The sequence below is a fragment of the Trachemys scripta genome, chromosome 11, assembly GCF_013100865.1.
Source record: "Trachemys scripta elegans isolate TJP31775 chromosome 11, CAS_Tse_1.0, whole genome shotgun sequence".
NCBI lineage: Eukaryota > Metazoa > Chordata > Testudines > Emydidae > Trachemys > Trachemys scripta.
This window is the reverse complement of record NC_048308.1, coordinates 16,776,071-16,789,345: the sequence shown is the minus strand read 5'-3', so window position 1 is coordinate 16,789,345 and position 13,275 is coordinate 16,776,071. Positions and strand designations below refer to the sequence as shown.

At 41.2% G+C, this 13,275-nt stretch overlaps 1 protein-coding gene across 5 annotated transcripts in view; it reads left to right on the top strand.

The window, feature by feature from the left end:
* The window catches only part of ZRANB3 (zinc finger RANBP2-type containing 3), a 112,858-nt gene that overhangs the window by 84,937 nt on the left and 14,646 nt on the right, over nucleotides 1-13,275 (top strand). For all 5 annotated transcript variants that reach the window (XM_034786007.1, XM_034786005.1, XM_034786006.1 and 2 more), the window contains 4 exons: nucleotides 1,568-1,792; nucleotides 3,672-3,763; nucleotides 10,186-10,287; nucleotides 12,349-12,491. In XM_034786007.1, coding sequence (XP_034641898.1) covers nucleotides 1,568-1,792; nucleotides 3,672-3,763; nucleotides 10,186-10,287; nucleotides 12,349-12,491 — 562 coding nt within the window. The remainder of the gene's footprint in view (nucleotides 1-1,567; nucleotides 1,793-3,671; nucleotides 3,764-10,185; nucleotides 10,288-12,348; nucleotides 12,492-13,275) is intronic.

The window sequence follows — 13,275 nt, the reverse complement described above, 5'->3', positions numbered from 1 at the left end:
GAACTTATTTCCGAAAGTTCTGTGATATGACATTAATTTATCAAAAATGGATACCTGATTAAAGTCAGTAGTATGTAAATTCAATGAGCAGCAGCAGAAATTGTTTCCATGGCAGCAAGCATGCCCTACAGTCCGAACCCTGCTGCTTTCTTTCCCTTCAGAGGATTTATCATTATCAACAAGCCAATGAAATTATCCATTTTTTCCCTATCTTTTCACAGCCAAATAATGCAGTGTAGATGCTTTACTTTGTTAAACAAGTATGTAATTGTCACAAGAGCTAACATTTAAGACATGAAAAGTTTTTAAATTTGTAAATATTTAAATTTTTCCCCTCAAAGAGTAAAAATTGGAATGTCCATAGTAAGTTTGTTTTAAAATAGCCTAAAGATTTGTATAAAGTCCTAACTATCTGTCTCCATGGTATATACATTTTGGTATCACTGTCATCTAGATTGTGGAGAAAAGATGAGTAGGCGTTTTTTAAAAATCTGTTTAAACACAAATAAGAGCTATTAGCCTTATATATTTTCTTTTTGAAATAGCATAATCAACTAAAGGACATATTTTAAACTTCATATTTCATAAGCAAAACAGAAAATTACCCTTAGGAAATTACTGATGTGCTTATTGCACAATGTACATACTTTATTCACCAGGATATCTACTGTTTTGTATTTTGAAATTAAGTTGCATGCATAACATATTGCTTGTACCTTTTTAATACTGACTATTAGGATGTGAGAGGATCATATAAATTTGCTCCAGGGACCTGAGTTAGTGGACTTGCTCCAGTTCTTGGGTGACAAATAGCCATAAAATAAAAGCCACCACAGCATTGTTGACAGTTTCAGTAGTGGAAACCAAGGATAGATTGTGTCATGGACTCTGAACTCTCTGTTTAACTCACTGGCTGACACACATCAGTAAGCAGTGCCTGTGCAATACCTATTCCATAGAGGACTTTTGTTTCCAGTGTCATCAACATGGCTCATCTCATAGTCACTAAAATTCTCTTAAGAAAAAGAATAGAAACAAACATATTTATATTGGTTCTAATTGATTTCACAGACATTAAGCTCTAGTTTCTAAAATAAAATATATTTGCTGTGGGGTGGAGAGAGAGAATAAGCAATTGATCTGTACATTTTCCTCAGATGAATAATAAATAGTGTATAAGCTGAACTTTAAAAATTGTATTGAAATGTATTAACATTAATATTGTTCAACATTAGGAATAATATGTTGAATAATATGTAATTTTCAACATCATGCAATTTAAAATATTTTTAACATTTAAGTTTAAACTTAAACATTACAGTTTTCAGGTGTTTCATTGTTTAAAATTATCTGTTAATATTTCAGCAAGTCTAAAATTAATTTCATTTCATTTATGGCACAGCTGTTCTTTCAGAATTAACTACTGGATTATTATAACCAAAATACATTTTAGGATACTTTGTTTCAAATATAAATTAATATTACTGCCTAATATTTATCTTATTTATTTAACTATTCTTATAGAAGCAAAGTAAAATTGATCACTTTCCTGTTTCTTTAACTATAGATAAAAAGAATACAAATCAAATGAATGATCCTCCCTCTACTCTGAGTGAAGGAGAAAATGCATCACAGGACTCTAGAAAAATCAAAGGTATAGCAGTATGCAATGCAAACAATGAGAGAGAGGATTTAGTACAAACAGCGACTGAATCATCTGATGAGATTCGGGGCGAAGTAGCTAATGCTGTTGAAAATGGATCTGAAGAATGTGAGCAAAAGCCTCAAGAAGGTAAAGAAAAATGGCTCAACTAGGAATCCTAATCTGTCATAGCAGTTATGCAAAATTGCATTAAACATAAACACTGGGATGCAGATTCATTTGGAAACCACATATTTGAAACACAAAAAAGCTGACACATGAGAATGACCACTGGGTTTCTGGGTTTCACCGTAGTACAGCCAGATGAATTGTGAGGTGGGCTGAACCCAACATTTTCATCCAACTGTGGCAGAACCACAGATGTACATAGTATTGTTCACAGTTTGCTTTTGGGTTGTGTGACAAGTATGCCCTGTGAGCAGCTGCCAATTAGCAGGTTGTTGATCCATGTACAGTGTGTCATTTTATTGAACTTTGTGGGTGCAGATACTAGTCTGTGGTTATATTGTACACTACATAGATACATTTTAATGTTTCATGAGAAACACATATGGGGTAAAAATACAAAGGTCCTTTTAATTTCCCTCCGTTTTTCTTAAATTTTCTCCTGCCCATCTTTCCTATAGGTTTCTTCTACTTTGTTGATTCGTTTGTGGGCGGCAGGATGCAGTGAATTTTGCAGTGCGCATCCTTGTTGTCCGTTGGCCTGCAAGTATAGGTCATATTGAGCTGTTATCCGAGGCTGCAATTAAATACAGAATTTCTGTGATATGTAGAATGCCTGGTATTCATGTTCATTCTTATGGATACAATTTTTGTCACTGTAATATTATGCATATCCTTATTCATTCTCATTCAGTTTGTTCAGCAACACCCAGAATGTGTCTAACTTTTTTAAACTTAAGTAAAAGATGCTTCCAAGTATGCATGTAACAACTAGAACACCTTCTTGTAAGCACACTATCACAAGGTGCTTTACTCACCCCGGGTGGCGTCGCTTTCTGGCGACTCTGGGGATTAGTTCTGCCTGATTCAGCATCCCTTTTCTGGTCTTCCACCATGCCGCTCTCCTCCTATTCACGGAATCATACTATGGTTGCTTCCTGACTTAGCCCTCTGGCCAGGTCACTCTGTGATTTCCCCTTCCGCGGGGAGATTTTCCAAGTCTCTCTGCAGAAGCACATCAGACAATCCTCTCATCCACTGCCCTGACTGTGTCACTCCTGCAGTGAATCAGGTAGTCATCTTGTTCACTGCCCCCAGCAATGCCATTCTGTAGTGGATGGCAGGGAAGCCAAAGCCTACCCGCTACTCTGGGTTCCAGTCCTGAGCCCTATAGCAAGCAGTTAAGGTATGGATTTTCACCAACCCTATTGCTGTCTTCCCTGAACTACTTGGAGTGTACAGACTTTTATCTTGGAGTGTTTTGAATTAGGTAAGGATAGAGGTATGATGTGTTGCTGTGATACTTTAAATACAGACTTGTATTGAAATATTATTGATATAAGAATAGTATTCAGGCGCTCCAGTCAGAATTGAGGCCCTCCTGGGGTAGGTCTGGTGCAAACACATACAAAAATATTGTCCCTGCACCCAAGGCCTTACAACCTAAGGATAAAAAATACAAAATTAGAAGGATGTCACATGCTAGAACAGACAGAACTGGTACAAAGCAGAGTTAGTAGCTTGTGTCCATTATACCATTAGAAACATCATTAGAGAAAAGTTTATTAGAATGATATTGCTTAAGTTGTTAGAACCTTGTCTAAGTTTTAATTCTAAGTTCCAAACTAAGTATCAAATACTTTTTTGTAGCTTCTCCCAAGGACACCATTTTAGAAGTGAAGCAAAGCCTAATATGCTTTGAAAGAGCAATGTAAGGCTCTCATCTTATGACTTTTAGATCTAGTTAACCTTTTTCTGTGGCTGGTGTGCTCATTTTCCCTTTTTGCTCCAAGTAATGAAGATTAGATTTAAAAAAAACAAACACTTTTCTTATTTTTTATAGGACGTGTTGATAATTCAGATACTTTTCCAGTGTATGATGTGCTGAACTTCTGTGCAAGTAGGAATACTGATAGAATTCACCTCTATACAAAGGTAAGCATTACAATGCACTCAATCTGTACAGGTTTCACATACTAGTATGCTTATTATAGGGCAACATTTTACTTTATAATAGTGAAAGGTTTACAGTGCATGTATTTATGTTTTAATTTTCTTATTTCATACCAAAGCTCTCTTTTTTATTAACTGAGATGTACAAAAATTAGGCAATTTATCTTCTAGTTCTTTTCCACCAAGGAATTAATAATAGTTTACTAGACAAGATAACTTTTCTCCTAGCTTACAAACAAATACAAATGTTTTCTCAATAGATATATTTTAGAAGGCTGATAAATTGAGTTATCTATTGAGGTACAAATGTTAGTGGTTTATGAGGTTTCTTTGCTGTAAAATAGGAGTTTCATAACACTTAGTTATTAGTGTGGTAGACTTTTTCCTCTCCTGGTTGTAAAAATCCTGCCTTTACAATTATCGCTAAACTGAGTTGAAGACAGAGATAATCATTGTCATCTTGTGAAGGTGCTCTTCCAGGGGCTTATCCAAAATTAAAATCAAAGGGAGTCTCTGTTGACATATATAGGCTCTGGATCAGGCTCTTGAAAATTGTGCTTTAATCTAGAAGACAATAGAGTGCAACATAACAACAGATGTTTTCTGTTAAAGTACTATCAGATAACTTTTGATTTTTCTTCGAGTGCTTGCTCGTGTCCATTCCATGTCAGATGTGCGCACACCATGTGCACTGTTGTCAGAGAGTTTTCTCCCAGCAGTATCCGTAGGACCGGCTCTATTGCCCCTTGGAGGCCTGCACATATGCGCCAATATAAGGGGCTCTGTCGGCTCTGCACCCTATCCGTTCATTCTTCGCACCCATGACGGTTGCTGGAACACTCTTGCTCTTGCTTCGGCAAGCCTTCTCTCAGTGTTTTTCTGAACTCTCGTTGTATATAGCTGATCATTTTTAATAGTTTAAGTCGTTTTTTTTAGAGTTAGTTGTTAGTCCCCTTAAGGAACTTTGTTCCTGGGACAGGGCCTGCCCCGGTCCCCAAGTTTCAAGCCTTGTGCAGCTTGCACAAAGCCTATGCCTGTGAGTGATCCTCACTCCAGCTGTTTAAAGTGCTTGGGGGAAACTCATGTAAAAGATAAACGTTGGATCTGAGAGGTTTCAGACCCCGCATGCAAATGACAGGGACATCAGACTGAAAGCCCTCCTTATGGAAGCCGGGCTGAGATCAGCCTCCAAGCCAGGCAGATCGGACTCGGCACCAAGCACCTCCACCTCCGTATGCAGTGCTTCCCCAGCACCGGGTCCTTTCCGGTACCGCTCAACCTCTCCAGTACAGGCAAAGTGGCACAGGAAGTGTGCCAACAGAAGGGGCTCCCCTATGCCTCAAGAAGACCAGAGAAGCCTGGAGGGCGAGATGTGACCCATGTCAGGCCACTCGCCATCCCCTCAAAGGCATATGGCTGGGGAACTTACAGATCACCACCGAGGGATCCCCTGAGTATACAGGGTGTCAGCAGAGGCATGTAGCACATGTGGACACTGTCCACACCCGAAGCCTTTCAGGCTGCCAAAGACATAATGACCCTTTGAATTCCGCCCAAGCCTAGGGATCGCCAGCCTGTGGCAGGGGAGCCGCCTAAGTCCGTTGTCTCAAGAGGGAAACCCGAATTGGGGCCCCCTCGGTGGTCCCCAGCCTGTCACCAGTCTCTGTCTCCGGCCAGGTCTTGGGCATCGAGGCGTCCATCCCCAACTTGCCGGCCCCGGTCTCCATCACCTAAGATGCTGGTTGCCTCAGCCTATGCGCTGATCACCGAATCCCAGGCATTGGTCACCAGATACCCGACATCGTTCTCCGGCACTGCGACACCAGTCCCTAGAGGCCCGGTGTCGGTCTACTGAAGTGCAGTGCCATTCACATGAGTCCTGACACCAGTTGCCAGAACCCTGGCACTGGTCCTCGGAATATCTGCACTGATCTCCTAGTCCTCGCAGCCGTTCCCTAGTACCGAGGCCTTGCTCTCCAGACCCCCATCAGAGCTGACTAGAGGTCATGACAGCACTGCCTTGGGTTCCAAAGAGGAATCAGCGCCACCTCTGAAGAGGCACCACCATCCGGCTTACCAGACAGATGTCGGTGCCGTCCGTCCTTGGTCCCATAGGCCCTGGGTCAATGGCCAGTCTACTGGCAGTACTGGAATCCATGGGGGTTTCCACTGGCACTGGGTCACCTTTTGCACTCCCCTTCAGTAGTGACCTCTGAAAGGAGCACTGTGGCCCTGCCTCAGCCCATGCCAAAACTAGCTTTGGACTCGGACTGTGGCACCGAGATCCCCATGGTACTCTCAATTGAAGGAGCCCCAGGACAGATCAAGGACCAGCCCCTCCGGTGGCTTCCTCCTCGTCTTCCCCTGATGAGGCACTCGTGGGGCCTGCTAACCCTATACCCTGCAGTGATCTCAAACACCACCAGGAGCTTCTTAAGAAAATCTGGACCTGGAGGTGGAGGAGTTCAAACAACCTACAGACCCCATTTTTGATATTTTGACAGCTGTGGCTGCAGCCAGGGTGGCTCTCCCCATGCACCAGGAGGTACTCAAGGTGGTAAAGGCACTCTGGCAGACCCCCGCTACTCTGCCCTCAACTTCCAAGAGGGCAGAGAAGAAATATTACGTGCCCGCAAAGGGCTACGATTATATGTACTTCTACCCCTCCACACACACCCCCCCCCCAGTTCCCTGGTGGTTGCTGCTGCCAATGAGCGGGATAGGCAGGGCCCAAGCCAGTGCTACCCCAAAAAACAAGGAGGCAAAACTATGTGATGGGTTCCACCCAGGGTGCCACCTGGAACTGCAGTACCACGGAGCCCTCTGACACACCAGCCTGGGCTCTCTCTCACTGTACTGCTGTGACAAGCTGCAGACCTGCTCCCTGTTCTTCCTCTCCAGACAGGAAGACTCCTGGAAACACCTAAGGAACAAAAACTGAATGGGGGTAGGGGTATTCCAGGGGGAACCCATCACAAATGCTTGGACCTGTTCAGTAGAAAAGTTTATTCTTCTGGAGCCTCCAGTTGCATATTGTAAACCAACAAGTGCTACTAGGGCGCTACAACTTCGGAGTTTAGGACTCCATGACGCGCTTCAAAGAGTCACTGCCCCAAGAAGTGCGGCAGGAGTTTGGGGCCATTGTGGAAGAGGGAAAGACCATGGCGAGAACCTCCCTCCAGACTGCCCTGGATGCGGTGGACTAGGCATCCAGGTCGATGGCGTCGGCAGTCGCCATGAGGAGGGGCTCAGGGGTGCCGTCATCAGGGCTGTCACAAGAGGTCCAGCCATTAGTGCGGGACTTTCCGTTCAAAGGGTCCTCGCCATTCTCGGACCAAACGGACATGAAGCTGCATGGAGTTAAAGACTCCAGAGCCACATTAAGATCCCTTGGCCTTTATACATCAGCAGCCTTGTGCAGGCGTTTTAGGCCTCAGCAGCCCCCTTGTTTCTCAGGTCCATCCAGGCACGAGACCAACTAGTGCAAAGGGAGAGGTTACAGGCACCACTAGAGCCTACCAGCCTCTTCCTCCTCCCAGCAGAGTACTAGCAATGTGTCGAGCAGGCCTACTGCCCGGCGCTCTGGGACTGGGGGTGCATGGGGGACTAGGGGCCACGGGGAGGGGGTGGTGCACCCTGGGCTGCAGGGGGGGAGGGGTGGAGAGAGGGGGAGGGGCCGCGGGCTAGCCTCCCCCAACGGCTCGTTCACCCGTCACTCATGGTAAAGGCCCATTCGAAAAGGGCACAGGTGTCTTCTGCAGACTTCCTGGCACAGGTGCTGATTTCAGGACATTTGCAGAGCTGCAATGTGGTCCTTGGTCCACATGTTTGTTGCCCATTATGCCATCACCCAGCAAGCCAGGGATGATGCCAGTTTTGGCAGAGCTGTGTTACAATCTACTCAGTTGTAAACTCCTAGCCCACCTCTGAGCGCACTGCTTGAGAGTCACCTGACATGGAATGGACATGAGCAAGCACTCGAAGAAGAAAAAAACAGTTACTAATCCTCCGTAACTGTTGTTCTTCGAGATGTGTTGCTCATGTCCATTCCATGACCTGCCCTCCTTCCCCATGGCCAGAGTTGACAGCAAGAAGGAACTGAGAGGATGCAGGGCCGGCGGCACCCCTTATACTGGTGCATAAGCGTGGGCCTCCAGTGGGCAATAGAGTCGGCCATACAGATACTGCTGGGAGAAAAGTCTCCAGCAACGGTGCATGCAGCGTGCGCACACCTGACGTGGAATGGACATGAGCAACACATCTCGAAGAACAACAGTTACAGAAGTTTAGTAACAGTTTTATATGCTAGCATGTGCTCTTGGAGAATTGTTTTACCAAAAACCTCAACTATGATCAGGAACCACCACCACAATCCAGCACCAAACTTTTCCAGGGTGAAAAATGGAAGTCCCTAGTTGGACTTGAAATTGTATTTACTTATGTGACTAAGCCATCTTCCTTGGTAAAAATTAGAAGAAAAATATTTTCTATTTGATTTTTTCAATCATTTTGGGAATATATATATATAATTAAAATGACATTTTTATGTATGGCAGTGGTTTGGGTTGTAAATGGTTTACAACTTACCAATCTTTCAGTTAAATAAAATACTTACAGCTCCTGTCCACCAGTAAGTGTTGGATTAAAGTTGTAGTCAAGGGTATTCTTTAAAATGTTCAAAAGGGTAATTAAAATGTTTGTATTGGCAGAACATTCATAGATTCCAGAACCAGAAGGGACCATTGTGATCATCTAATCTGACCTCCTGTATAACACAGGCTTCCCCAAAATAATTCCTGCATAAAATCATATCTTTTAGAAAAACATCCAATATTGATTTAAAAATTGAAGTGTTGGAGAATCCACCATTGACCCTTGGTAAATATTCTGAATGTCAGTAAAAATTATGACAGTGCATCATTTCAACCTGCAAACATAATATTGTTTTCTCCCAAGTTTCAGAAAACTAAGCAACTGGTGCCATATATGTAATGTCAGATCACCTTTTGAACAAAACAAATTAAGAAAACTCCCATTGGTATCCAAAGATGTTAGGGGTCGAAAATAAGTTTACTAATATTGTTTTTTTAAATTGTCATTTGGGGCATTGCTGTCACTGTTTCATTCCAACTCTCTGCTGGTTTTCAGGGGGAGACCTCTTCAGTTTAATGGACCTTTTCTTACAAACCTATCAATCTTCAAACCAGCTGTTGTGTTTCAGAAGCAATTGAAATCTGGAACACTTGGGTTCTGTTGCAAGTCTCAACATGAATGAAAGTTTTCTACTCTGTGAATTAAATAAACCATTTGTTTAAATGAACTGGGAAAACAAATTCCTTCGTATAACCCACATGGCTCTGCAGCAACATTTGAACCAAAAACCTTTACATCCACACCACAGAGCTCTACTGCTGGAGCTGTAGAAATGAGTGTTATCCTCTGTATGGAGCTGCCACTAAAAGCAACACATACTTGGCCCATGGGTCATTCATATTCAAGATCTGGGTTCTAGTGCCAATTCGGCCAGAAGTGACCTTGTGCAAGTGAAGCTCTCAGTTGCTTTATTTGTAAAATGAGGATAATAATATTTGCCTCCCTCCTAGAGTGAATGGTATGAGGCCATACTCAGTTTGAAATACACAGAATATAAACAACAATCAGTAAAAGAGGGAAGATTAGAGCTCATAGCCTGCTGGTCTTCTGGTTCCCAGATTAATGGGTCTTCTCCTCAGCCAAAAGTGTATCTGGAGAGCGAGTCTCTATCTTGTGTACTGTGACGTACTTTAGAAGTCTGCCTTTATTTTTCCCCAAGAGAGCTCTTTTTCTGATCAGTCAGTCATGAACAAGGCTTTGGCCTGCATGGACTTTAGGTGGCGGCTCACTTGTTGACAATCATCTGAGAAAGAACTTGCTCAGAGCACAGAGGAGGCACTGAGCACACTTCACCACAGCATGTCCTGTCACCTGATTTAAAGTGGCATAGAGTCATTTTCTCCACTCAAGTAAAAATTCTAACAGTTGTCCCGTGTGCTATGCAGTACAGTTGAGTTAATAACTGTGTTGTTTAATTTAGTGAAGTTGGTGCTTCAGATCTATTCAAAGATGATGTATTATATGTAGGTGAAGATGATGCTTAGAGGTAAAATTGTAATCCTCTTTAGTTGCAGTATAATACTATGAATCAGATTTCCTGAATTGGTAGTCTTACTGTGGTTTTACATCCACCGTGCAAATACCTTATGAATTTCTTCTAATATTAGGAAACTAGATTGTTTGGGTAGCCATTGAAAAAAATTGGTACTTTTTCTATATTGTATTACATTACAACTGTAAACAAAACTAAAAGACTTGGATTCCTTCAGGATTTAGTGGGTTTAACTAATTTGTCTGTATTGTGTCTCCAGGATGGAAAATCGCTGAACTGTAATTTTATTCCATTGGATATAAAATTGGATAATTGGGAGGATTTACCAGAGAATTTTCAGCAAAAACAAAATCGGTCATTGGTAAGAACACTCTTTCAAATTTTACTATGAAAATAATGTAATGTTTAATTTGAACTTCTTTAATTTTTATAAATGGAGAATATTTTGTTACCCTACCTTAAGTTTCAATTGCTGATTATATTTCCTCAATGCAGCCAGATTTTATAAATGTTGATATGAATAATAAATGTGCGTTCTGTTACTTTGGCAAATTATCACGCCTCCTGTTACCATTTCTGTAGATAGAATCATCATCACATCAATTAGTTTCTCATTTACAGGATTTTAGTAAGTGATGTTCATAAGTTATCAAAATTGCATATCTTAAAGGTTACGTTTTAAGAGAGGCATACTGTGAGTCGAGAAAATATGCTTGACTGCATCACACTTGTGATGTGCGTAGGCCGCAGAGTTCTCAGTGTGCTCTATGGTTACTCTCCTCTCTTAGCAAGACCATTGAAATCAATGTAGAGCATGACATGCTGAAACTTGTAGTCTCTGTGAATTCTATCTCTATAATGAAGATTACATCCAAAATATGACATTACAACTGTTAGGTTCAAAGTCAAGCCCTCAGAATTTAGGAAATGTGATTATTAAGGTTGCCCTGCAACATTGGAACCTTCATTTTTTTAAGCAAGGTTTTTTAATGCAATTTCCTAGCTTCTTAGAAAAGCAAATTAAAAATAACAAATTACATCATGTTTAATCCTATTGATTCCCTCATGGTTTATCACATGGCTGGGACCTTTAAATCTACAGCACAGACCTCAACCAATTGAGCTAACTGAGTAACTGGTAGCAGTAAAAGGTTCTATTATCCATGTAGATCAGCTATTGGGAAGGAAGAGAGACACATTTTGTCAGTGCTTTTCAGAGGCGTAGACAGTAGAGGAGTGAAACTCAAGAATCCTGGCTTCAGTTTCAGGCTCTGGAGAGGCGTGTGTTTCTAGTGCTTATAGACCCTTCTTCTCCTGTCATCTTCTGCTCCTTCATCATTCTGAGTGTGAACTGAGGGAGATACATTCTGTAAAATGTTAACAAAATAAATTTAAAAAAACATTGATTCACATCTCCACTGAAATGTCCAATTTCATTGCGTTCTTCCATGCTGCTCCAGCTCAGTGGGAGAGAAATCCTTATATGTACTCATTTTCATTTATTCACAAAAGTAAGGATGAGGGAAGAATATTAGGAGGAAAGGAAAATCATTATGATAGCCTACTTTTTCAGTTCTGAAGGCCTGTTTCTGCATAAGGTTTAAGTCACACCTGGAATAATCTAGTCCCCAAAGTGGATGTTTTTTTCACATAGCATAACCAGCTCATGGTTTAGTACAAAATGCTCTTTCAACTTGACTATAGTTATGCCATTCACCTCTAGTACTGAAACTAGGCAATCTGCATCACAGATCTAGCACTGGTGGGTTTTTTTTAAGTGAGACATGGATTGTATCTGTGAACCTGATTACAGACTTTGTTCAGCTCGCTTTACTGAGCCACAACTCCCAGTTGAGAGCAATGGAAGTTTTGCTTGAATAAGAAAGGCTGAACAGAGTTGTCCATGTTCAAACCTCTGTCTACATTTTTATGCTACCTTAGGAAGGGTTTGCCAGTACAGCTATACCAGCAAACCTTTCTAGTGGAGATGCAGTTATATTGGCAAAAGAGTTCTTTTGCCAGTACAGTTAAAACCTGCTCCCTAAACAATACAAGCTATATCAGCAAAAGAATTTTGTGCCAGCACATCTGTGTCTATACTTGGGCTTTGCCATCAAAGCTACATTGATTAAATGTCCGATTTTCCCCCCCCCCTCTCTTGCCCCCAACCTCCCTCCTAATTTACATAGCTGTATAGGCAAATATTTTAAGTTTAGATCAGGCCCAAGTCTTAAAGTTTCAGCAGAACCTTTGAAGCTCATATCAGAAATTATTACATCCCAGAAAAGAACATCTTACAGCAAGCAAACTTTTTTCCAGTTGACAAAATAATTTTAAATATAATAATCTAAAACATTTCAGTGTAATTAAGTATTTTTGTTTAATACCCGTGCTGTTGACCACTTGACCTTCTCTGTGCCAGATTCAGAGGTTTGTGAGAGAATGGAGTAGTCTAACAGCCATGAAGCAAAAAATTATCAGAAAAAGCGGCCATATTATTTGTAGCCCTATTCTTGCTGCAGAAGAGATTTCTAAACAGCAGGCCAGGCTGAGCAGCACCAAAAGGTATGTGTTTTTACTTTCATTCCTTCTTCTTTTGTATTGGTTTCTACAGGAGGTCCAAAGTTTTTTATGTGATGTTCAGTGGAATCATGTTGAGATAATCAACTGAACATTAAGGGATAACTTGTCTTATAGTGAAAAAATTAGGCATTTTGTGTGCATTTGTGCAAATCTGTTAGAACAGAACACACTGCCTGACTCTCTTTCACTATGAGTGCAGTTCGGCAGATATTTTGTTTCTGAAGGTTTCTGCAGCTTTAAACATCCAGAGACTGCTAGAGATTCCTGAGAAAAATCTTTCATTTGTTTTATTAAAATACCATTTATTGGCTTCCACATTTCATTTGTATTATTGTTGTTGTTGTTATTTATTATTAATTTAAGCACCAGCTGTGTGCTTAGAGCTTTAAAAGGCACATCGGAAGGCATACTATTCTCCTGAAGAGATTACAGTCTGTTTAGATGATACAAAATGTCCTGGGAGACAAGTTTCTATCCTCAAGCATTTATTTATTTACTTATGTTAGTGTTTTGGCAATGTGTGGATAGTAGTTTTTGTTTGTTTTGTTTGTGTTTTAGTTGATTGGTTTTTGTTTTGTTGTTGACATCAGCTAGGGTTTTGTAGAAGGAGTTGGTTTTATGCTTCCTTGCTCTCAGGCTTGTTCTGTGTAGACATAACATTTTTTCTTGAAGAGCCATATGGAAAGGTGGCCAACAGTAACCAAATCAGCTGAAAACTCTTCAGATATTAACTTTTCTTTTTCTATTTGGCAGTAGGTCAAATTAA